The sequence below is a fragment of the Hemiscyllium ocellatum genome, chromosome 3 (assembly GCF_020745735.1).
Source record: "Hemiscyllium ocellatum isolate sHemOce1 chromosome 3, sHemOce1.pat.X.cur, whole genome shotgun sequence".
In the NCBI taxonomy this organism is placed as follows: domain Eukaryota; kingdom Metazoa; phylum Chordata; class Chondrichthyes; order Orectolobiformes; family Hemiscylliidae; genus Hemiscyllium; species Hemiscyllium ocellatum.
The window spans coordinates 142,818,854-142,845,824 of NC_083403.1; the positions used below are offsets into that span (position 1 = coordinate 142,818,854).

At 43.2% G+C, this 26,971-nt stretch overlaps 1 protein-coding gene across 10 annotated transcripts in view; it reads right to left on the reverse strand.

The window, feature by feature from the left end:
• dnmt3ab (DNA (cytosine-5-)-methyltransferase 3 alpha b) overlaps positions 1–26,971 on the reverse strand; it is a 608,585-nt gene that overhangs the window by 38,008 nt on the left and 543,606 nt on the right. Inside the window, exon 24 of one of the 10 annotated variants that reach the window (XM_060854223.1) lies at positions 15,827–15,876. The exons of the other annotated variants lie outside the window; for them this stretch is intronic. Within the exon in view, the coding sequence (XP_060710206.1) occupies positions 15,837–15,876 (40 nt within the window). The 3' untranslated portion in view covers positions 15,827–15,836. Of the gene's footprint in view, positions 1–15,826; positions 15,877–26,971 lie in introns of those variants that run through there. 10 annotated transcript variants of the gene reach the window in all.

Consider the following 26,971-nt stretch of genomic DNA (forward strand, 5'->3'; position numbering starts at 1 on the left):
TTGACACTTTTCTGATTTCACAGGTCACGAATATTTATCTGAGGTATGGAAAAAGCTTCCTATGTGTTTTTTTCCTTTGTGCTGGTTGATTTTATCTAACTGCTGGTCTATCAATGCCTCAATTCAAAATTGTCATTCATTTTCAGGTTCCTCCATGGTCTCATTCCTTCCCATCTACTTGCTCCAGCTTTAAGGCTCAAGGTTCATGTGTTCCTCCAGTTCTAGCCTCTGGTGTATTCTTAATTTTATATGATTTATCATCGGTGACCAGGCTTTCAGCTGGTGAGCCTTAATATCCACGTCTTTGACCAGGCTTTAGGACATCTGCCTTAATAGCACCTTCTGTAATTTGATGTAACCAATGTTTTACTACTATCATTATTTCTAAGTGCCTTGGGCTGTTTTGTTGCATGAAAGGAACTACATAAATGGAACTTTTCATTGCTGTACTTTGTTTCTCTTCAAAAACTTTTCCTTTTAGCCCTTTCTATAAGCTTTAATTTCTGGTCTCCTAATTGATACAATATTAAATTGCGCTGTGTACTGTCTTAGGTCTTTTGCTATAATTAATAGAGCTTCAGATCTGTATGATATTTACCTTTGAAATCTTTTAAAAAAATTAACATCAATGTCAAAATTCCCCTAAAAGAATACAAACCTCAAGGAATGAGGGTAAATGGTTTGTTTTAATGGCCACCCATTCCAGGTAATTTGGTGCTGGGAATTATTGAATGATCACTACCATTGATTTCTACATGAGGAAGGTGTTTGAACCCATGTGAAAGTACTGATACATCTGCCTTGTTTCAGTCAAGCATCAGCTATTTGAATCTAAAACATTTAAAACTAGAAGCATTGATTTGCACAGGTCCCTTGCTCTGTCTACTTTTGAAAGCAATCCAGTGCATGATAACAAGAAATGACCAATGTGCATTCTCAAAACATAATAATGTCTTTCTTAATCAATTGGTGGAGGCAGTATGTAACTGAGCTAAGGATCCAGGTTCAGTCTCTGCTAAATTCTGAATTAGTACACCTCAGCTATGGAGTTGTATCTGCATACATATCAGCACAACCAAAATTAATTTTTATTATGCCCAATAACTAACTTCAAAAAATATTTTTGATAGAGATATATCATCTTATTGAAGACCCTAAAGCATTCAGCATTTGTTGCACCCAACATTTCACACTAATCTTTCTTTGACTCTATTACATCACAATGACAAGTGCTAACAAGAAAATTTATTTGGGATTCTTCTTCAGGTACCTCCATCCAAATTCTAGTCCCTTTGAGGAATGGTGAGGAAGCAATGGAAGGATTTTCCAGCTGATCAGCCTGTTTAATTGTGTTATAAACACTATTTCTTGATCAACCAATCCTGTTGGACATGTGAACTGAGAGATTCTGCCTCAAAGGTTGGGATCCTTCCACAAGCCTTGCCTAGATTTGTTCATTTAGCTGATCCTTCTTTGGAATTTAACTGTACAAAAACCCAACTTCTTCATCTTAACTAAGAACTGATACTTCTGACTTTAATCTCAGTTCAATACTTAACAAAAAAAAGAGTCCACTGGTTCAACCACTGCTTTGTTTATGTGAACCAACCCTGAGCTGACATCTGTTGGAACTAGAAAGCTGGAAATCTACAATAAAAACAGAAAATACTGGAAATACTCAACAGGTATGGCAGGGTTTGTGGAGAGAAAAACAGAGTTAACATAATAATATATCTCTCCAGATATTAACAAACCTGCTGAATACTTCCAGCACATTCTGCTGACATCACTGTCTAATTAGATGAAGTCACCTACTAAAAGCTCTATTTTATTCAGTTAGGATCTAATTATTTTATTTTTAAATATGATGACATCTATTTCCACTGAATTTTACATTTTTATTGTAGCACATTTCCCTCGACATTATTGGTGTCAAAGATCAGGCAGCTGATAAAGTTATAAGGTTTCACATGAATTCTTTAACTGACTTTAATTATTCAAATCCCAAATCTATTAAAATGTATTAATAAAGATTCAGTGATGAAAGCTGCTAAATGAAACACAGGGGAACCAAAATTCAATATCTTCAAAAAGAAGTGATGTGGATTAACCTGATTCCTTTCAATCGAGTGACATTGCCAGAGGGATGGTAAAGTGTGTGATTACTGATGTTTGAGGAATTAAGATTGCATGACTAGTCCTCCATTAAATGTGACAATAACTGAAAATCCAATCAGTAAGGGCATGTATTGGGCTTTGTTTTAATTTATCATGATGTATTGGTATCTCTGAAAATAACAATATTAATGGTTCAAGACTAACTGCCCTTGAGAAGGTAGTGATAAGCAACTTACTAAACTGCTGAGGTCTATGTTGCATAGGTATTCCATGGTGCTGTTAAGTGGGGACTTCCAAGTTTTTGAAGGAACAGAGATATATTTCTAAATCAGGATAGTTTGCGCCTTGGAGGAGCACCTGAAAGGTGACGGGGATTCCAAGGACCTGGCTGCCTTGCTTCTTCTAAGTGGCAAAAGTTGCAGTTTTGGAAAGTGGTCTTGAAAACATTTTGCTGAGTTGCTGCAGTGCATCTTACAAATAGTCAAGGGCAGATGGTTATATTCTTGTTGAAGATGGTCACTGCCTCAGGTTGAAAGTTTGCTCGCTGAGCCGCAAGGTTTGTTTTCAGATGGTTTGTCACCATGTTGGAAAACATAATCAGTGAGCCTCCAGTGAAGTGCTGGTGTTCTGTCCCGTTTTCTATTTGAGTGTCTTGGTCTGTTAAGGTGGATGATATCATTTCCAGTTCTTTTTCTCAGAGGTTGGTAAATGGGGTCCAAAGCGATGTGTTTATTGATGGAGTTCTGGTTTGAATGCCAAGCCTGTAGGAATTCCAGTGTGTGCCTTTGTTGAGCCTGGCCTAGGATGGATGTGTTGTCCCAGTTGAAGTGGTCTCCTTCCCCGTCTGTATGTAAGGATACTAGTGATAGTGGGTCATGTCTTTTGGTGACTAGTTGGTGTTTGTCTATCCTGGTGGCTAGTTTTCTGCCTGTCTGTCCGATGTAATGTATTACAGCCCTTGTATGGGGCTTTGTAAATGACATTCATTTTGCTGATTGTTGGTATTGGGTCCTTTAGGTTCATCAATAGCTGTTTCAGTGTGTTTCAGTTAGGTTTGTGGGCTACCATGATGCCAAGGGGTCGGAGTAGTCTGGTAGTCATTTCAGAGATGTCTTTGATGCATGGTAATGTGGCAAGAGATTCTGGACATGTTGTGCCTGCTTGTTTGGGTTTGCTGTTTAGGAATCGGTGGACTGTGTTTATCAGGTACCCATTCTTCTTGGACATGCTGTACAGGTGTTTCTCTTCTACTGTTCGTAGTTCCTGGGTGCTGCAGTGTGTTGTGGCCAGTTTAAATAACGTCCTGAAGCAGCTCCGTTTGTGGGTGTCAGGATGATTGCTTCTGTAGTTAAGTATCTGGTCTGCGTGTGTTGGTTTCCTGTAGACACTGGTCTGAAGTTCTCCATTAACTATTCGTTCCACTGTGACATCGAGGAGGGGGAGCCTGTTGTTGTTCTCTTCCTCTTTTGTGAATTGCATGTCAGTGAGAATATTGTTGATGATGTTGTAGTTTCCTCTAATTTGTTCAGTTTTGTGATAACAATGGTGTCATCCACATAGCGGACCCAAAATATGGGTTGGATATTGGGGAGGGCTGTTAGTTTGAGTCTCTACATTACTGTGTCTGCTAAGAAGCCTGATATTGGTGATCCCCTGGGTATTCTGTTGATTTGTTTGTTGGTCTTGTCATTGAAGGTGAAGTGGGTAGTGAGGCGCAGGTCTACGAGCTTGAGGATGCTGTCCTTGCTGATGAAGTTGATGTTGTCTGGTGTCTGTGTCCTTGGTTCCTCTAGTAGTGTGGTCAGTTTCTTTGGTCAGGCTGATGTCAATTGATGCGAATAAGGCTGTTACATAAAAGCAGCTGAAAATGTGTTGCTGGAAAAGTGCAGCAGGTCAGGCAGCATCCAAGGAGCAGGAGAATCGACGTTTTGGGCATGAGCCCTTCTTCAGGAATGAGGAGAGTGTGCTAAGCAGGCTAAGATAAAAGGGAGGGAGGAGGGACTTGGGGGAGGGGTGTTGGAAATGCGATAGGTGGAAGGAGGTTAAGGCGAGGAAACTGGAGAAATCTGAGTTCATTCCTTGTGTTTGGAGGGTTTCTAGGCGGAAGATGAGGCGCTCTTCCTCCAGCTGTCGTGTTGCTATGGTCTGGCGATGGAGAAGTCCAAGAACCTGCATGTCCTTGGTGGAGTGGGAGGGGGAGTTGAAGTGTTGGGTCACGGGGTGGTTGAGTTGGTTGGTCCGGGTGTCCCAGAGGTGTTCTCTGAAACGTTCTGCAAGTAGGCGGTCTGTCTCCCCAATATAGAGGAGGCCACAACGGGTGCAGTGGATGCAGTAAATGATGTGTGTGGAGGTGCAGGTGAATTTGTGGCGGATATGGAAGGATCCCTTGGGGATGAACTCAGATTTCTCCAGTTTTCTCATTTCCCCTCCCCCCACCTTGTCTCAGTCCCAACCCTTGAACTCAGCACCACCTTCCTAACCTGCAATCCTCTTCTTGACCTCTCCACCCCCACCCCCACCTCGGCCTATCACTCTCACCTTAACCTCCTTCCACCTAATGCATTTCCAACACCCCCCCCCCCAAGTCTCTTCTCCCTACCTTTTATCTTAGCTTGCATGGCACACTCTCCTCACTCCTGAAGGGCTCATGCCCGAAATGTCGATTCTCCTGCTCCTTGGATGCTGCCTGACCTGCTGCGTTTTTCCAGCAACACATTTTCAGCTCTGATCTCCAGCATCTGCAGTCCTCACTTTCTCCTGTTACATCAAAGGAGACCATTATTTAGTCCTCTTCTACCTTGGTGTCTTTGATAGTGTTCAGGAATTCTTGGGTGGAGTGAATGGAATAGTCTGAGGCTTTTCAGTTTTCAGTGGAGTTCCTTAGCTAATCTGTATGTCCGGTTTCATTTTCTGGAGATCTGTCTTGTTAATTTGTCCTGAGTTATGTGAGGCTCATGCCCGAAAAGTCGATTCTCCTGCTCCTTGGATGCTGCCTGACCTGCTGCGCCTTTCCAGCAACACATTTTCAGCTCTGATCTCCAGCATCTGCAGACCTCACTTTCTCCTGATTAATGTGACACAGTTTTCTAGTTGTGGAGTTGGGTCTATCGCCACCTATTGGTAAGTATCTGCAAGCAGTGAATTCGCCTTTTCAATGCACTGTATTCTGTTCAGGATGATGGTCATGCGCCCTTTATCTGCAGATAGGATTACAATGTTTCTGTCTTTTCTGAGTCCTTGAAGGGCTTTCCTATCCTGTGTGCTGAGAATGTTCCCTTCCTTCTTCCTGCTCAGTGTTGGTGCAACTGTCCGTCTGATAGATTGCTGGGCTTCTTATGTGAGTCCGTTGACTTTAAGGATTTATTTTAATGCTGCTAAAAAGTCCTTTTTGCCCACGTCTCTGTAGTTGTAGTTCACCCCTCTTACTAGGACGGCTTTTTCCGTGGCTGTTGACGGTCGGTCTGACAGGTTTTTAATCCAAGTTTCTGAGTTGTCTGTGTTCTTCTTTTGTATGAACTTGTTGAGTTTGCCCTGTAGGGATCATTTTCTCATGTTCTTTGTTTACTGTTCTTTGATACTGATGACTCATTCTAGTGTGTCTGTCCATTCATGGTCAGTTGTGTGGGTGTATAAAGTTGTTTGGCGTGAAATTTCCCGACTGTATTTGTGGAGTTGGTAGTGGGTATTATTAATCATTTCTCGCAACATTTTACAGCTGTTCTGTTCTGCTTTTTTTTTGGCTAATAGGGTATTGAGTGGTGGTTTGTATTTAAGACATTTTGGTAGAACCTGTTTCCTGAGGCATTCATGCAGGAATTACAGTTGTTCGCGGGTGGCGCTCAACTGGATGGCATTGGTTTCTCATCTTCGGGCGAGTTTTAGCACATTACGCCCATAGGTGTTTGTGATTTTTAAGAAGACCTGTAGCTCAGAGTGAGGTTTAGGTTGTTAGTTTGCTAATTGAGCTGCAAAGTTTGTGTTTTTTTTGACGACCAAAGAAACAGACTACTCGAGGAACCAAGGGCACAAACACAACTTCATCAGCGAGGACAGCGTCCTCAAGCCAGTAGACCCATGCTCACCACCCACTTCACTTTCAATGACAAGACTTATAAACCAAACAACAGGACACCCATGGAATCATCAATATCAGGCTTCTTACTAGAAGCAGTCATGCAGAGATTCCAATGAACAGCCCTTTCCATTACCCAACCCAAATTTTGGGTCCGCTACATGGATGACACCTTTGCCATCACAAGACGGAACAAATTAGAGGAAACCACATCATCAACAATATCCTTACTGGCATAAAATTCACAAAAGAGGAGAACAACAACAGACTCCCCTTCCTAGATGTCACAGTGGAACAGTTAATGGAGAGTTTCAGACCAGCATCCACAGGAAAGCAACACACACAGACCAGATACGTAACCATCCCAACACTCACAAATGGAGCTGCATCAGGACATTATTTAAACGGGCCACAACACACTGCAGCACCCAGGAAGTATGAACAGCAAAAGAAACATGGGCGAAAGTGAGGACTGCAGATGCTGGAAATTGGAATCGAGAGTGTGGTGCTGGAATGGAATAGCAAGTCAGGCTGCATCCGAGGAGCAGGAGAATTGATGTTTCGGGCAAAAACTCTTCATCAGCAGAAAAATACCTATACAGCATATTCAAGAAGAATGGATACCAATAAACACAGTCCACCGATTCCTCAACAACAAACCCAAACAAGCAGGGACAACTTGCCCAAAAGCTCATACATCAAAGACATCTCTGAAATGACTACCAGAGTACTCCAGTCTCTTGGCATCATGGTAGCCCACAAGCCCACCAACACACTGATACAGTGGCTGATTGACCTAAAGGACCCAATACCAACAAGGAGCAAAACAAATGTTATTTACAAAATCCCATGCAAGGACTGTAATAAACCCTACATCAGGCACAGGTAGAAAACTAACCACCAGGATACACAAACACCAATTAGCCAAAAGACATGACCCACTATCACTAGTATCCTTACATACAGACGAAGAAGGAGACCACTTCGACTGGGACATCACATCCATCCTAGGCCAGGCTATACAGAGACACACACGGAAATTCCTAGAGGCCAGAACTCCATCAATAAACACATCGATTTGGACCCCATTTATCAACCTCTGAGAAAAAGAACTGGAAATGTAGGAAGTGAGAAGGGGATTTAAGGCAGAAATTGAGAGAGCTCGGGTGGAAGCTTAGAGCTAGGAGAAACAGAGTTACTGTCTCTGCTTTGTTGTCTGTGCCACGTGCTAGCGAGACGAGGAATAGGGGGAGAGAGGAGTTGGACACGTGGCTACAGAGATGGTGCAGGAGGGAGGGTTTTGGAATCCTGGATAATTAGGGCCCATTCCAAGGTAGGTATGACCTCAACAAACAGGATGGTCTTCAACTGAACCAGAGGGGTACCAATATCCTGGGGGGTGGGGGGAGGGAAATGGAATTTGCTAATGCTCTTCAGGTGGGTTTCAACTAATTCAGCAGGAGGATAGGAACCTAGGTAAGTCCAAAATAAGATTTCAGGGTCGCAAGAGGGCACTGGCAAGTAAAAGGTTGGTTTGGAGTGTGTCTACTTCAATAACAGGAACTTCTGGGATAAGATGGTTAAACTTGCAGCATGGGTTGGTACCTGGGATTTCAATGTTGTGGCCACTTCCAGACACACAGATAGAGCAGGGACAGAATTGGTTGTTGGACATTCCGGGATTTAGATGTTTCAGTAATAATAGAGAAGATGGTAGAAGAGAGGGAAGTGTGGCTCTGTTAGTCAAGGACAGTATTATGGCTGCACAAAGGTTGTTTGAGGACTCATCAACTGAGGTTGCATGGGCTGAGATGAGAGACAGGAAACGAGAGGTCACCCTGTTGGGAGTTTTCTATAGGCCTCTGAATAGTTCCAGAGATTTAGAGGAAAGAATAGCATAGATGATTCTCGACAGGAGTGAGAGTGACAAGGTAGACTTCAACTTCCCAAATATTGACTGGAAATACTATAGTTTGAGTACCTTAGATAGGTCAGTTTTGTCCATTGTGTGCAGGAGGGCTTCCTCACACAGTATGTCGACAGGCCAACAAGGAGCGAGGTCACATTAGATTTAGTACTGGGTAATGAACCTGGCCAGGTGTTAGATTTGGAGGTAGGTGAGCACTTTGGTGATAGTGACCACAATTCAGTTATGTTTACTTTAGCGATGGAAAGGAATAGGTATACACCAGGGGGCAAGAGCTACAGCTGGAGGAAAGGCAATTACGGTGCGATTAGAGAAGATTTAGGATGCATAGGATGGGGGTGGAAACTGCAGGAGATGGGCACAATAGAAATGTGGAGCTTATTCAAGGAACAGTTACTATGTGTCCTTGATGAGTATGTATCTGTCAGGTAGAGAGGAAGTTGTTGTGCGCAGGAACTGTGGTTTACTAAGCAAGTTGAATCTCGTCACGAGGAAGGAGGCTTATGATAGGATGAGGTGTAAAAGGCTCAGTTAGGGCGCTTGAGAGTTATAAGATAGCCAGGAAAGACCTGACGAGAGAGGCAAGATGAGTGAGGAGGAGATGTGAGAAGTTGTTGGCTGATAGGATCAGGGAAAACCCTAAATCACAACATCGAGGGCCAAAGGGCCTGTTCTGTGCTGTATTGTTCTATGTTCTAAAGCTTTCTGAAGGTATATAAGGGATAAAAGAATGACTAGAGTAAGATTCGGGCCATCAAGGACAGTAGTGGGAGGTAGTGCGTGGAGTCAGAGGAGATAGGGAAGTGCTAAATGAATATTTTTTGTCAGTATTCACACTAGAAAAAGACAATGTTGTCAAGGAGAATACTGAGATACAGACTACAAGACAGATGGGATTGATGCTCGCAAGGTGGAGGTGTTAGAAATTCTCGATCGTGTGAAAGTAGATAAATCCCCTGGGCCAGATGGGATCTATCCTAGGATTCTCTGGGAAGCCAGGGAGGAGATTGCCGAGCCTTTGGCTTTGACCTTTATGTTGTTGTTGTCGACAGGAACAGTACCAGAAGACTGGAGGATAGCAAATGTAGTTTCCTTGTTCAAGGGGAGTAGAATCAACCTTTGGAGTTATAGACCAGTAAGCCTTACTTTGGTTGTGGGTAAAGTGTTGGAAATGGTTATAAGAGATAGGATTTATAATCATCCCGATAGGAATAAGTCGATTAGGGATAGTCAGAATGGTTTTGTGAAGGTTAGGTCATGCTTCACAAACATCATTGAGTTATTTGAGAAGGTGATCAAACAGGTGTAAAGCTATTGATATGGTGTGTATGGATTTCATTGAGGCATTTGATAAGGTTCCTCATGGTAGGCTACAGAGACATGGGATTGAGGGCAATTTAGAGGTTTGGATCAGAAATTGGCCAGCTGAAAGAAGACAGAGTGGTGGTTGATGGAAAATGTCCGTCCTGGAGTTCAGTTACTAGTGTGTACTGCAATGATCTGTTTTGGGGCCACTGCTGTTTGTCATTTTTATTTGGATGAGGGCATAGAAGGATGGGTTCGTAAATTTGCGGATGACACTAAGGTTGGTACAGTTGTGGATAATGCCAAAGGATGTTGTAGGTTACAGAGAGGCACAGGTAAGCTGCACAGCTGAACTGAGAGGTGGCAAATGGAGTTTAATGCAGAAAAGGTGATTCACTTTGGAAGGAGTAACAGGAATGCAGAGTACTGGGCTAATGGTAAGATTCTTGGTAGTGTAGATGAGTGGAGAGATCTCAGTGTGCATGTACATACATCCCTCAAAGTTGTCACCCAGGTTGATAAGGCTGTTAAGAAGGCATACGGTATGTTAGCTTTTATTGGTAGAGGGATTGAGTTTCAGAACCGTGAAGTCATGCTGCAGCTGCACAAAACACTGGTGCAGCCACACTTGGGGTATTTCGTGCAGGATGTGGTAGCTTTGGAAAGGGTTCAGAGGAGATTTACCAGGATGTTACCTGGTATGGAGGGATGGTCTTACGAGGAAACGTTGAGGGACTTGAGGCTAAGAAGGTTGAGAGGCACTTAATTGAAACATACAAGATAATCAGAGGGTTAGATCGGGTGGACAGTAAGAGCCTTTTTTCTCGGATGGTGATGGCTAGCACGAGGGGGGCATAGCTCCAAATTGAGGGGTGATAGATATAGGACAGATGTCAGAGGTAGTTTCTTTACTCAGAGAGTAGTAGAAGCATGGAATGCACTGCCTACAATAGATGTAGACTCGCCAACTTTAAGGGCATTTAAATGGCCATTGGATACACATTTGGACGAGAATGGAATAGTGTCGGTTCAATGGGCTTCAGATTTCACAGGGTGGCGCAACATCGAGGGCCGAAGGGCCTGTATTGCGCTGTAATGTTCTATGTTCTATAAATGATATCACCCACCTTAAGAGACCAAGACACACAAATCGAAGGTGGGACAGAGCAGAACACCAGCGTTTCAGCGATGATGTTATCTGGCATGGTGACAGAACTGAAAACAAACCTTCCAGCTCAGCGAGCAAACTTACAACCTGTACCTCAACCTGAGCTAGAAATCTTCTCAAAAGTTACAAATGGTCATTGCCTGTTGCTTGTGTGGTGCAACTGTGATTTGTCACTTATCAACCCAAGCCTGAATAGTGTCCAGGTGTTGCTGTATGTGGACACAGATTGCTTCATTATCTGATTTGATTTATTGTAGTCACGTTTACCTAAGTACAGTGAAAAGCTTTGTTTGTGAGCAGTACAGGCAAATCATAGCACGTAAGGATATACAGATCACAGGGTGCTTCGACAGAATGAGGCATACAGGTTACACTGCACAGGAGGTACGCAAAGCAAGATCAACATTATTTGAAGTTAGAGAGTCCATTCATCAGTCTGATAATGGCCAGAAAGAAGCTGTTCCAGGACCTGATGATGCATCTGCTCACGCTCTGTATCTTCTGCCCGGTGGAAAAGATTGTAGGAGAGCATTATGGGATGGGAGGGCGATTTATGATGTTGGCAGCCTTTCCAAGGCACCGAGAATTTGAAATGGAGTCCATGGATGGGAGATTAGCTTCCGCGATGGCCTGGGCTGTGCACACAACTTTCTGTAGCCTGTTACGGTTCTGGGCAGAGCAGTTTCCATACCAAGCCAACCCGGACAGTATGCTTTCAAAAGTGCATCTGTAAAAATTGGTGAGGGTCCTTATGGACTGGTCCAATTTCCTGAGCAGCCTGAGGAAGAAAAGGCTTTGCTGTGCCTTCTTGACCATTGCATCTATGTGAGAAGTCCAGGACAGGTCATCAGTTATTGCCACTCCGAGGAACTTGATGCTGTCCACCCTGTCAACCTCAGTTCTGTTAATGCAGATGGAGGCATGTTTTCCTTTCTTCCTGAAGTCAATGTTCTTTTGTTTTGTTGACATTGAGAGAGAGGTTGCTCTTGTTGCACCATGACCCCAAGCCCCCTAGCTCCTTCCTACATTCTGATTCATCATTGTTAGATATCCCTCCTACCATGGTGGTGTCATCAGCAAATGTGCAGACAGCATTCGGTTTAGAATTTGGCTACACAGTCATGGATGTACAGGGAGTACAGTAGGGGGTTTAGAGAGAATCCTTGGGGGACTCCAGTGTTGAGGGTTATTGTGGAGGAGGTGCAATTGTCTACCTTCACTGATTGCGGTCTGTGGGTCAGGAAGCTGAGGATCCAGATGCAGAGGGTGGAGCCAAGACCAAGGGCACTGAGGTCAGTCTGGAGGGGTTAATGGTATCTGAGGTTCTGGTGACAGGAGGATACAGCTGAAGATCATCTGCCGTAGGATATTGCCAGGAAGCCTGGAGCTCAAATGGTGTAGGTAGTGTCCCTATCTTTGAGACAGGAGACCCAGGTTCATGTCCAATCTGCTTCAGGGCTGTATAATACCATCTCTGCCAGGTGGTCTGGTGGGGGGTGGCGGGGGGGGGCTCTTGTGGCTCATGGCAGTATCCCTATCTCTGAGGAAAGAGTCCTGGGTTCAAGATCGATCTACTCCAGAAGTGTATCAGAATATTACTGAGCAGGCTGGTTAGAAAATATCTGCCTGGAGGTCAGGATTCAAGTCCCATTTATCACACAGGTGTTTTATAAACATCTAAACAGGTTGATTTTAAATAAAATAATTTATCCTGAGAGTCTTAGGGGGTTTTGTGGTACAGTGTCAGTGTCCCTACCTCAGAACCGGGAGGCCTGGGTTCATGTTCCATAAACCCAGGGAAGGGTCATAGCACATCTCAACATATTGATTTAAAAACATCTCGACTGAGAATCTCCTGGTTGTTGTCTACTCCCTTCTTCATGCCTCTCCTTTCTGTGCACGTGACAGCTCTTAAAATGTTTAGATTGTGCCAGGTGCAGAAAACCCTGCTGAACGGGGACACATGCTGTTGAGAAGATCCCAGCTTCTGGAAATTCAAGGTGGCAGCATGGCCTCTGCCTATGGGCTGTCAATCAGACTCCTGGGTCAGGTGGTAATTGAACAGGATTAGGGTTAGGGTAACCCGGGTATGTTTAAGGTTGAGACAAAGAGATTTTGATCAGTCAGGGAATCAAGGATAATGGAGAAAGGGCAGGAAGGAAGTTGTAACGAATATCAGATCAGCCATGATCCGACTGAATGGCAGAGCAGACACAGGTTGAATGGATTGCAACTGTTCCTATCTGTTGTGGTCTTAACCTCCGGTTTCTCATGGTCCCTGAAATACTGATTATGCATTGGATTAGGTCAGAATAAACGCATCGGATTTAGTGTTACGATAGAGGGAATTAACTGTGTATATGACACACTATCCACACATTCAAGGAATGAATGATTGGAGAATGGCTAATGTTGTGCCTTTGTTGAGGAAGGGATGTAAGGAGAAACCTGGGAACTACAGACCTGTGAATCTGACTTCAGTGGTGGATTAGTTATTGCAAGCAATTCTGAAAGATGGAATCTACACACACTTGGAGAGGCAAGGAATCATGTCTCACAAACTTGAGTTTTCTGAACAAGTAACAAAGAGGATTGATGAAGGCAGAGCGGTAGACCTGATCTATATGGAATTCAGTAAGGTGTTCGACAAGGTTTCCCATGGGAGACTGATTAACAAGGTTAGATCTCACGGAACACAGGGAGAACTGGCTCAAAGGCAGAAGACAGAGGGTGGTGGTGGAGGACTGTTTTTCAGACTAGAGGAATGTGACCAGTGGAGTGCCACAAAAATCGGTGCTGGGTCCTCTACTTTTTGTCATTTACATAAATGATTTGGATGCGAGCATTAGACGTACAGTTAGTAAGTTTGCAGATGACACCAAAATTGGAGGTGTAGTGGACAGTGAAGAGGGTTACCTCAGATTACAACAGGATTTTGACCAAATGGGCCAATGGGCTGAGAAGTGGCAGATGGAGTTTAATTCAGATAAATGCGAGGTGCTGCATTTTGGGAAAGCAAATCTTAGCAGGACTTATACACTTAATGGTAAGGTCTTAGGGAGCGTTGCTGAACAAAGAGACCTTGGAGTGCAGGTTCATAGTTCCTTGAAAGTGGAGTCGCAGGTAATAGGATAGTGAAGAAGGCGTTTGGTATGCTTTCCTTTATCGGTCAGAGTATTGCGGCTGTATAGGACATTGGTTACGCCACTGTTGGAATATTGCATGCAATTCTGGTCTCCTTCCTATCTGAAAGATGTTGTGAAACTTGAAAGGGTTCAGAAAAGACATACAAGGGTTGGCAGGGTTGGAGGATCTGAGCTATAGGGAGAGGCTTAACAGGCTGGGGCTGTTTTCCCTGGAGCGTCAGAGGCTGAGGGGTGACCTTATAGAGGTTTACAAAATTATGAAAGGCATGGATAGGGTAAATAGAAAAAGTCTTTTCCCTGGGGTTGGGGAGTCCAAAATTAGAGGGCATAGGTTTAGGATGAGAGGGGAAAGATATAAAAGAGACCTACGGGGCAACTTTTTCACACAAAGTATGGTACATGTATGGAATGAGTTGCCAGAGGAAGTGGTGGAGGCTGGTACAATTGCATTATTTAAGAGACATTTGGATGGGAATATGAATAGGAAGGGTTTGGAGGGATATGAGCCAGGTGCTGGCAGGTGGGACTAGATTGGGTTCGGATATCTGGTCGGATAGCTGGTTGGACTGAAGGGTCTGTTTCCATGCTGTACATGTCTATGACTGATTAGGGATAATCAGCATGATCCTGTGTGAGGGAAATCATGTCTCTCAAATTTGATTGAGTTTCTTGAGGAAATAAACAAAAGATTCTGGATGTAGGTTTGCTCGCTGAGTCAGAAGGTTCATTTCCAGACATTTCGTCACCCTACTAGGTAACATCTTCAGTGGATCTCAGGCAAAGCACTGCTGATAATTCCTGCTTTCTATTTATGTGTTTACGTTTCTTTGGGTTGGTGATGTCATTTCCTGTTCTTTTTCTCAGGGGGTGGTAGATGGGATCTCACTCGATGTGTTTGTTGATAAGAGTTCCGGCTGGAATGCCATGCTTCTAGGAATTCTCATGCGTGTCTGTTTGGCTTGTCCTAGTATGGATGTGTTGTCCCAGTCGAAGTGGTGTCCTTCCTGATCTGTATGTAAGGATACTCGTGAGAGAAGGTCATGTTGTTTTGTGGCTAATTGATGTTCATGTATCCTGGTGGCTAGTTTTCTGCCTGTTTGTCCAATATAGTTTGTTACAGTCCTTGCATGGTATTTTGTGAATGACATTAGTGTTATTTGTTGTTTATATAGGGTCTTTCAAGTTTGTTAGCTGCTGTTTTAGTGTGTTGGTGGGTTTGTGGGCAACCATGATGCCAAGGGGTCTGAGTAGTCTGGCAGTCATTTCTGAGATGTCTTTGATGTAGGGGAGAGTGGCTAGGGTTTCTGGACGTGTTTTGTCTGCTTGAGTTTGTTGCTGAGAAATTGGCTGACTGTGTCCATTGGGTATCCATTCTTTTTAAATACGCTGTATAAGTGATTTTCCTCTGCTCTGTGTAGTTCCTCTGTGCTGCAGTGTGTGTTGGCTCGTTGAAATAATGTTCTGATGCAGCTTCGTTTGTGGATGTTGGGATGATTGCTTCTGTAGTTCAATATTTGGTCTGTATGTATTGTTTTCCTGTAGACACTGGTTTGAAGTTCCCCATTGGCTGTTTTGCTCTACTATGACATCTAGAAATGGCAGTTTGCTGTTGTTTTCCTCCTCTTTAGAGAATTTTATGCCAGTAAGGGTATTATTGATGGTCTTGAAGGTTTCCTCTAATTTGTTTTGTTTAATGATGACAAAGGTGTCATCCATGTAGTGGACCCAAAGTTTGGGTTGAATGGTTGGCAGAGCTGTTTCTTCGAGTCTCTGCATTACTACTTCTGCTAAGAACCCTGATATTGGAGATCCCATGGGTGTTCCGTTGGTATGTCTGTAGGTTTTTTTGTTGAAGGTGAAGTGTGTGGTAAGGCATAGGTCCACTAGCTTGACGATGCTGTCCTTGCTGATGAAGTTAGTGGTGTTTGATGTATGTCTCTTTGGGTCTTCTAATAGTGTAGCCAATGTTTCCTTGGCCAGGTTAATGTTGATTGATGTAAACAAGGTGGTGGGTGGGAGGGTAAAATGAGGAAACTGCTGAAAGGCAGGAGAGGGTCCCAAGACAGAAGATGTGGTGTTCTTCCTCCAGGTGTCAGGTGGTTAGGGTTTGGTGATGGAGGCGGCCCAGGACCTGCATGTCCTTTGCGGAGTGGGAGGGGAAGTTGAAGTGTTATGTGGATTTCACCAGTTTCCTCATTTCCCCTCCCCCTACATTATCCCAGATGCAACCTTCCAACTTGGCACCACCTCATCTCCCATCCCACCTATCCACTCCATCCTCCTCTCTGACCTATCACCATTACCCCACCTTCATCTACCTATCGCACTCTCAGCCTTCTTTCCCCCCAGCCTCACCCCCGTCCCACTCATCTCTCCACTCCCTCAGATCAGCCTCATTCCTGATGAAGGGGTTTTCCCCGATTGTCGATGCTCCTACTCCTCAGATGCTGCCTGACCTGCTGGGCTTTTCCAGCACCACACTCTCGACTGTGATCTCCAGCAAGCAGTCTTCACTTTCTCTTACATGGACTTTAGTAAAGCCTTCGACAAGATTCTACATGGTAGGAAAACTAGTGAAGTTAGATGACATGGGATGCAAAATAGACTTAATTGCAAGAGACAAAGAGTGATGGTGTAGGGATGTATTTTGGACTGGAGGCCTATGAAATGGTTGGTTCTGGGTCCACTTTTATTTGTCATTTATATAAATGATTTAGATGAGAATATCGAAAGCATGGTTAGTAAATTTGCAGACGACACCAAGATTGGTAGTACAGTGGACAGTGAAGAAGATTATCTAAGATTACAAAGAGATCTTGAGCAATTGGGTCAATGGATTGAAGAGTGGCAGATGGAATTTAACCTGGATAAATGTGAGGAATTGTATTTTGGTAAAACAAACAAAGGCAAGGCTTATAAAATTAAAAGTAGAGGCTTGTATAGTGTCGTAGAGCACACAGATGCAGGGGTTCTTTGAAGTTTGCATCACAAATAGATAGGGTGGTTAAGAAGATGTTTAGCATTCTTGCCTTCATTGCTGAGTCCTTTATAGGAGTTGGGACGTTATGTTCAGGTCATACAGGATGTTGGTGAGGTCTCTTCTGGAGTACTATGTCCAACTCTGAACTCCCTGTTCTAGGAAGGATATTATTAAATCGGACAGGATTCTGAAGAGATTTGCTGGGAATGGAGGGTTTGGGTTATAAGGAGAGGTTGGATAGGCTGGGACCTCTTTCAAAGGAGCGTAGGAGGTTGAGAGGTGACTTTATAAGAGATTGATAAAATAATGAGGGGTATAGATAAAGGATGAACGGTAGGTGCCTTTTCCCTCAGATGGGGGATTTCAAGACTGGGGGCATATTTTTAAGGTGAGAGGATAAATTTTAAAAAGATGAGGGGCAATTTTTTGACAGAATAGTTCATGTGTGGAAGGAAATTCCTGAGGAAGTGATGGATGTGGGTATAATGAGGATGTTTAAAAATAATTTTGCAGTTCACCTTTATCTCTCTCCTCATTATTTTATAATGGCTACCGCCCAGTGGCCCTAACTTCGATAGTCATGAAGTGCTTTACATAGAACATAGAACATAGAAGGATACAGCGCAGTACAGGCCCTTCGGCCCTCGATGTTGCGCCGACCGAATCCTACCTAACCTGTACTAGCCCAATAACTTCCAAATGCCTATCCAATGCCCGCTTAAATGACCATAAAGAAGGAGAGTTCACCACTGATACGGGCAGGGCATTCCATGAACTCACAACCCGCTGTGTGAAGAATCTACCCCTAACATCTGTCCTATACCTACCACCCCTTAATTTAAAGCTATGTCCCCTAGTAACACCTGACTCCATTAGCGGTAAAAGGTTCTTAGTATCTACCCTATCTAAACCCCTAATCATCTTATACACTTCTATCAGATCTCCCCTAAACCTTCTCTTCTCCAATGAGAACAGCCCCAATTGCCTCAGCCTTTCCTCATAAGATTTTCCTACCATTCCAGGCAACATCCTGGTAAACCTCCTCTGCACTCGTTCTAAAGCTTCCACATCCTTCCTATAGTATGGCGACCAAAACTGCACACAATACTCCAGATGAGGCCTCACCAGAGTCTTATACAACTGCAACATGACCTCAGGACTCCGGAACTCAATTCCTCTGCCAATAAAGCCCAGTACACCATATGCCTTCCTCACAGCACTATTTACCTGGGTGGCAACTTTCAGAGATCTGTGTACATAGACACCAAGATCCCTCTGCTCATCCACACTACCAAGTAGCCTACCATTAGCCCAGTAATCCATCATCTTGTTATTCCTACCAAAGTGAACGACTTCGCACTTAGCTACATTGAATTCCATTTGCCACATTTCCGCCCAGCTCTGCAACTTATCTATATCCCGCTGTAACCTACCACTTCCTTCCTCACTATCCACAACTCCACCGACTTTTGTATCATCCGCAAACTTGCTTACCCAGCTTTCAAGTCCTTCCTCTAGATCATTTATAAAGATAACAAAAAGCAATGGTCCCAAAACAGATCCTTGTGGTACACCGCTAGTAACTGCGCTCCAAGATGAACATAATCCATCAACTACTACCCTCTGTCTCCTTCCAGCCAGCCAATTCCTAATCCAAACCTCTAATGTATCCTCAATGCCATACCTCCGAAGTTTTAGCATTAGCCTACCATGGGGAACCTTATCGAACGCCTTACTAAAATCCATATACACAACATCTACTGCTTTACCCTCATCCACTTCCTTAGTCACCTTCTCAAAGAACTCAATCAGGTTTGTGAGGCACGACCTGCCCTTCACAAAACCATGCTGGCTATCCCTGATCACGTTTGAAAGACTGGTCATGGCATTAATCAACTCCAGCCTCCCCACTACTCCTGACCCACTCCAATTTGCCTATCATACCAACAGGTCCATGTCAGAAGCCATATCACTTGCCCTTCACTCCTCCCCAGAACATCTTAACACCAAGAACAGCTACGTAAGAATCTTACTCATTGACTACAGTTCAGCCTTCAACACTATTGTCCCCTCGAGACTGATTACTAAATTTAATGATCTCGGACTAAGCCCCACTCTCTGTAACTGGATCCTCAGTTTCCTGGCCCACAGGCCACAATCAGTGAAGACTTTGGACAATATTTCATCCTCACTTACACTCAACAACCCCCCAGTGATGCGTACTCCGTCCCCTATTGTACTCACTGCATACCCACAACTGCATTGCCAAATACCAGACTAATGCCATTTTACAAGTTCACGGAGGACCCCACCATAGTCGGTCGAATCTCAGATGGTGATGAAACAGCCTACAGATAGGAGGTGGAAGACCTGGAAAAATGGTGCACTGAGAACAGCCTAGCTCTCAATTCCGGCAAAACCAAGGAACTCATTATTAACTTTCGGCGGGATGCTACACATGCCCCCCGACACATTAACAGCACAGAGGTGGAACGAGTGGAGACTGTCAAGCTCCTGGGAGTGGTCATCCACAACAAGCTTTCTTGGACTCTTCATGTGGACACACTGGTTACAAAGGCCCAACAACATCTCTTCTTCCTCAGGCAGCTGGGGAAATTTGGCATGACAGCAAATACCCTTGCCAACTTTTATAGATGTAACACTGAGACCATTCTGTCTGGATGTACGACTACCTGGTGTGGCAGCTGTACCATTCAAGATCGGAGACGGTTACAGAAAGTGGTGAACTCGGCCCAGACAATCACAAAGACCAACCTCCCATCTACAGAATCTATCTACCAGGCCCACTGTCAAGGAAAGGCCACCAGCATTCTCAAAGATCCATCCCACCCTGGCAATGTTTTTCTACAACCTCTACCATTGGGGAGAAGGTACAGAAGCCCGAATACACACAACAGCTGGTTTCACAACATTTTCTACCCTGCTGTTGTTAGAATACTGAATGAACTCAGAAACTCTTAACATTCGCCTGTACCTGTTTTTGACCTATTATTTACTATCTCTGCTACTTAACTCTGTGACCTGCCTGTGCTGCTCACAAGACAAAGCTTTTCGCTGTGCCTCGGTTCACGTGACAATAAATCCAATTCAATTCATTCAGATAAGTACATGAATAAGAAATGTTTGGAGGGATTTGGGCGAAATGCAGGCTGATGGGATTGGTTTTGTTTGGGATTATGGTTGGCAGGGATTGGTTGGACTGAAGGGTCTGTTTCTATGCTGTATGACGATATCACTCTTAGTGGAATAATTTCTGGGCAATAGTAGCTCTCAGAATTTAGAGCTGGTTATATGTATTATCAATGACACACTGGGGGTACTTGCCTTCCTATCAGATGCAAAAATATATTCCACTTGTATCTCTCTCTGGATAAATGCATTTTCTTTTCTACACATACCGGGTGTCAGTCAACTGTCTTATACAACACTGGACGGTGAACAGTAAGATGATGAAGCTGTCCTTTTGAAGGAGGCTGACATTGAATATTTTACAATAGGACTGTTAAAAAAAAAGTTCTTTTAAATTAGAACAACCCAGAAAGTAATGGCTCAAAAATAGGAGACAGAGGGTGATGGTTGAGGGTTTTCAGATTGGAGGCCTGTGACCAGTGGTGTGCTGCAAGGATCGGTGATGGGCCTACTGCTGCTTGTCATTTATATAAATGATATGGATGTGAATATAGGAGGTATGGTCAGTAAGGTTGGAGGTGGCACCAAAATTAATGGTGTAGTGAACAGTGAAGGAGGTTATGTTGGAGGACAACATGATCTTGATCAGATGGGCCGAGGAGTGGCTATTGGAGTTCACTTTAGAACTGTGAGGCATGACATTTGGAAAGGCAAATCAGGGCAGAACCTATACACTTAATGGTAAGGTCCTGAGGAGTGTTGCTCAACAAAGAGACCTTGGGGTGCAGGTTCACAGTGGAGTCATAGGTTGACAGGGTGGTAAAGGCATCTTTGGCATGCTTGCCTTTATTGGTCAGTGCACTGAGTGTGGGAGTTGGGAGGTCATATTGTGGCTGTACAGGACATTTGTTAGGCCACTTTTGGAATACTGCATTCAATTCTGGTCTCCCTGGTATAGGAAAGTTGTTGCTGAACCTGCAAGTGTGCAAAAAAGATTTACAAGCATGTTGCTGGGGTTGAAGAGTTTGAGCTATAGGGAGAGGTTTACTAGACTGGGGCTATTTTCCCTGGATCCTCACAGGCTGAGGTGTCAGCTTATAGAGGTTTACAAAATCATGATGGATATGGATAGGCTGAATAGCCAAGGTCTTTTTCTCAGGGTAGGGGAGTCTCCAAAACTAGAGAGCATAGGGTTAAGGTGAGAGGAGAAAGATTTAAAAGGAACCTGGGTGGGGGGGTGGGGGTCAACATTTTCATGGAATGGTGTGTGTATGGAATGAGCTGGCAGAGAAGGTGGTGGAGGCTGGTATGGTTACAACATTTAAAAGGCATCTGGATGGGTATATGAAGGAGTTAGAGGGCTATGGGCCAAATGCAGGCAAGTGGGACAAGAATAATTTAGGATATTGGGCCAGCACGGATGAGTTGAACTGAGGGGTCTGTTTCCATGCTGTACAGCTCTATGACTCTAATGTATAATTCCAATTCCTAGTAAACTCCTCCGTTCCAAAGACTGTAAAAACAACTTCAGGTTGCAATAAGGATGGGTGAGAAACTCAAATAGGAAACATCGCAGTGTGACGAGTCAGTTATAAAGCATCTTTGTCACAAAATTGTTACTGAGACACAAAGAAGAAAGGACTGCTGTTGTGGGAGAGTAAGAAAAATGCTTTGTGTTAATAACCAAGCAATATGGCTTTGTTATGAAGATACAAATTAATGCTTTAGGTGCAGGTCCAGCTTCTTTTTAAATGAGTTGAGAGTTTCTATCTAAACCACTAACCTCAGCAGTTAATTCCAGTCACAGTAGCCCCCCACCATCCCCGGGTCGGTGAAAATACTTTTCCTTATGTCCCTTTCCATTCTTCTACAAACCACCTTAAATCGGTGATCCCAACCCAGCGACCTCTCGACTAAAGGAATAGGACTAAAATAAATCAATTTGTAGTTTATGAAAGAAAACTAGTTGATGGAGCGGTCTATTTTTAGTCATCTAGAAAAGATAAATATGTTGTGGTCAATCGTTTATTTTAAAGGCTCTATGCAACTACTATGTTACATAGACACATAGAAAATAGGAGCAGGTGTACACCATTTGGGCCTTCAAGCCTTGCTTCACATTCATTATGACCATGGCTGATCACCCAATTCAATAGCCTGTTCCTGCTTTCTGCCTGTAACCTGTGATTCCTTTAGCCCCACATTTTTCCTGAAAATATACAGTGTTTTGGCCTCGACTGCTTTCGGTGGTAGTGGATTCCACAGGCTCAGCACTCTCCGATTGCAAAATTGTGAGCAGAACTCAATTATTCAAAAAAGGGAGACTAGAAAGCTAGAAATTACAGGCCAGTGGACTAAGAATGGGAATTTGTTTGAATTGGGAGAGTGTTATAAAGGTGTAAGGGGTACTGTACCTTTACGAAAGTTGAAAACTAGCAAAGACTTAAGAGAGACGGAGAGAGAAAGAGAGAGAAGGTTCTTAGCTAAGCAAACAGAGAGAGTATTTGAACTTGAGAAGTTGCAACTTAGTCAATAAAGTCAAGTAAATAATTTGGAGATTAAAAAAGGTAGTGATATATATATATAAATACATCAAAACTCTGTCACATTTTGATGAGAAAGATGTTGAAGCCTTCTTTATTTCATTTGAAAAAATGGCTAGGCAGATGGAGTGGTCCGAGGGTTTAGGGGTAATATTAGTTCAGACTAAACTGGTCAACAGAGCTTGTGAGGTATTTGCCGTGCTGTCAGATGAAGGAATCAAGAGATTATGAAGAGCTTAAACAGGCTATTTTAAGTGCTTATGAACTGGTACCAGAAGCATATAGACAGCAGTTCAGAAACATAAAGGAGGAACCAGGTCAGACTTGTGTTGAGCTCAAAAGAATTAAACATAGTCATTTTGTGCTTTTAAAATAGATAAGACCTTTGAGCCCTAAGAGAGATTAATCTGTTGGAGGAATTTTAAAACTCACTTCCAGAGATGGTAAGAATTGACATGGAGGAACAGAGAGTTCAGGAAGTTTGAAGGGCAGCAGGATTAGCAGATGAGTACGTGTTGTTGCATTAGATAAGCTTCCGGCTAGAATTTCGTCCTGTGAGGGATAGAAGTTGGGAGAAGGGGAGATCCTGCATTATGAAACCAAGAGTAGAGAACACTGCTAAGAATTTACCACAGGATAAAAAAGAAGCACAAGAGGGTGGAAAGGAGGTGAAAGTCCTCAGCTGTTTCCACTGTGGTAGAGTGGGATATGTAAAATCACAGTGTTGGTCATTACAGAAAGGCTCTGTGGGAAAAGATGTGGTCAAAGAAACAAAGCCAGTGGCAATACTGAAAGGAGAAAAGGAGACCCAAGAACAGCTGAGGAGCTGCAGCAGAATGCAGTTAGTACCTGATCTCTGCAAAGAATTTGCTTCTGTGGGTAAAGTTTACTCAGAAGGAATGGGGGAGAAACACAAGAAGTTATAATTTTCAGAGATAGAGGATCTAACCAGTCGCTGATAGTAAGGGACGAGCGAATATGCAATCTTTCTGATCTGTTACCCGAGAGTGTGGTTATATGTGGGATGGACGGACAGAAATTTAGCGTTCCCTATGTAAGATTAGGTTGGAGTGCCAACTCAAGACTGGAGAAGTTACTGTGGGGGTGATTGAGAGTGTCAGTTCCAGGAATTCAGTTTGTTCTTGGGAATGATTTGGGAGTGACAACCCTTGTTGTGGAGAATCCCAAGGAAGACCAAGAAACTGAGGAGTTAAAACAGAAATATCCAGGTATTTTCCCAGACTGTGTGGTAACCAGATCCCACTGTCAGAAGTCACAGCATGAAGTAAAAAGTAAAGAAAAAATTGAAGGAATTGAGGTCCAGTTAGCGGGCACATTATTTTATGTAAAGATGCAGGAATATCCTCTAAACAGGCAGAGGGGCAGACAGAAGTGTTTATTCCTGAAAGGTTAAGGGACTTGCAACAGCAAGGCAAGATGATAGAAGATATATATGTGGATGCTTACACCGAAAATCATCTGAAAGATAAAATCCTTAGGCAGAAATGGAGAATATAGTAGGTTAGTGCAGACGAGAAACGGGCCGAAGTGCACCAGATTGTGTTGCCGGTAGCAGACAGACAGGTGTTATGGGTAGTACATGAACAACCTGTAGAAGGTCACCCAGGGGTATGAAAGACTCAGGCTAAGGTACAAACGCATTTAGATTGGCCTGGAATGCACAAGGATGTGGTTAACTTTTGCCGTATGTGTCACACATGCCAAATGGTGGGTAAGCCACAGGCAGTAATAAAACCCGCCCCTTTGTTGCCAATTCCTGCATCTGAAGAACCTTTCCCGTGGGTTATAATTGATTGTGTAGGTCCCCTCCCGAGAACTAAAGTGGGAACCAATACTTGTTAACTATTATGGATGTGTCCAACAGATTGCCGGAGACAATTCCGTTACGGAGTATCAAGGCAAAAAGGGTGGTAGAGGAATTAGTAACTTTCTTTACACTGTATGGGCTACCCAGAGAGATTCAGTCAGACCAAGGGTCAACTTCTACTGCTAGGCTGTTTAAGGAGGTTATGGATAGCTTCGGTATACAGCACTTTAAATCCAGTGTCTATCATCCTGAATCCCAGGGAGCTTTAGAAAGGTGGCATCAGACCCTGAACACCATGTTGACAGCGTACTGTCAGGGTTACCCGAGTGGTTGGGATAAAGGTATCCCATTCGTAGTGTTTGCCATTAGAGATGCCCCCAAACAAATCTACTTAGTTCACTTCCTTTGAGTTAATATTCGGGCAGGAAGTGAGAGGCCCTTTGAAATTAATTAAGGAAAAATTGACAGGACTAAAGTCGGAGATCTCACAATTACATTATGTATCGGAGGTGAGGGAGAGACTAAACCGAGTAGGTAAGTTAGCTAAACAGCACCTAAAGAGGGCACAGTATAGAATGAAGCAGGTGGCAGATAAAAGCTCTGAGACTCAGACATTTTCCCAAGGGGATGATGTGTTAGTACAGTTGCCAGTGATAGGAGATCCCTTCAAAGCCAGGTTTAGTGGTCCCTATCAAACTGTGAAAAAATTAAGTCAGGTGAACTATCTCGTAAAGATGCCAGAGAAAAAAAAAGTTTCAAGGTATGTCATGTGAACATGTTGAAACTGTATTATACTAGAGAGAAAGAACTGAAGAAACAGGTGTTAGTTACTGCCCTGCAGAGTGAGGAATCAAATCCAGATGATGTGGATTTTGATGTGCCTCAAAATAGTTTAAAAATGAAGAAGTCCTTGAGGAGAGAAATAGATTAGTAAGCTATTTCATGAGCATAGAACGCAAGTGAAAGATTTGTTATTGCAGTGCCAGGACATATATAAGAATCAGATGGGGAGGACTAATGCTATTGTACATGAAGTAGACGTAGGGAATACTGCTCCAATAAAACAATATCCCTATCAACTTAATCCTTTCAAAGCCAGACAGGTCCCGAAGGAGGTGGAGGCCATGCTCGATGAGAACATCATCGAACCAAACCAGAGCCAGTGGAGTTCGCCGATTGTCTTAGTTCCCAAACCGGACGGGACTCAACGACTTTGCGTAGATTATTGGAAGGTCAACACCATTACAAAATTAGACTCATAGTCAATTCCAAGATTGGAGGACTGTATCGAGAAAATCGGACAAGCCAGTTACATCACCAAGTTGGACTTACTGCCTGGTTATTGGCAGGTACCTTTATCAGAGACGGTGAAAGAAACTTCTGCGTCTGTATCCCCAAATGGGCTATATCAGTTTAAAGTGATGCCCTTTAGAATAAAGAACACACCTACCACATTCCAAAGACTCATGAACAGAGTTGTGGCTGGGATAACAAACTGTGCAGTCTATTTGGACGATGTAGTGATCTTTAGTAAGTCCTGGAAAGATCACATGGTACAGTGACAGAGTTCTTTGAATGACTGAAAGCAGAGGTGACGCTCTTGGGACATAACATCAGTCATGGAAGGTTGACCCCACGTAACGCAAAGACGAAGGCCATCGAGGAATTTCCATGACCATCTTTGAAGAAAGAGGTGCTTCGAATTTTAGGATTCAGCAGATTCTATCGGAAGTTTGTTCCAAACTTCAGCAGTGTCGTGGCACTGTTACCCGATTTGCTGAAGAAGAACAAAGTTTCGGTGGACAGAACCCTGCCAGGAGGCATTCGACCATTTGAAATCAATATTAACCACCAAACCAGTTTTATCTAAACCAAACTTTTCAAAACTTTTTAAAGTCACCATCGATGCTAGTGACATAGGAGTTGGGGCTGTACTGCTACAGGAAGATGAGGATGGGATTGAACTGCCAGTTGGTTATTTTTTGAAGAAACTCAACATCCAGCAGAGGAAATACTCCACAATCGAAAAGAATATTGAGCTTTGTACTGGCCTTACAACATTGTTCGTAACACACATAAAAACGTGCCAGAGACAATTGCGTACACAGATCACAAGTCTCTTACATTCTTAGAATGCTTTAAAGACAAGAATATTATATTATTTTGTTGGAGTCTTACGTTACAGACTTTTAATGTAAAAATCGTACATATTGTGGGTCATAAGAATGTAATCGCAGATGCGTTATTGCAGATTTAACTGATAAATTTTAGATGAGATCTGTATTTATCCAATGTTATATATAAATGGGAAAATGTTAAGGTGAACTTAAATTAAAGTTATCAGTACGTTATGGTAATGTGTTTAAAGAATAGAAAAAAATGAAGCCAACTTTTCATTATGATGGTTCATTTTTTATTAAAGGGGGAAAGGTGTTATGAAGGTGTAAAGGGTACTGTACCTTTAAGAAAGTTGAAAGCTAGCAAGGATTTAAGGGAAGCACACAGAGTCCTTGAGAATTTACAAAGTAACTTTTGGTTCAGGACAGCTAGCACTTGCTGGGTTGCCTGGAGACAAAAACAAATTTAAATTCAGCCAATCAGTTTAAATTATATCCCAAAATATCAACTTCCACTCAAATTTGAATTTAGGATACTGAAAATATTAAAAACCAATGAAACGATCCGATGTTTTGGGGTATAAGATCAAAGAAAATTAACAGTTGGGAGGAGAACT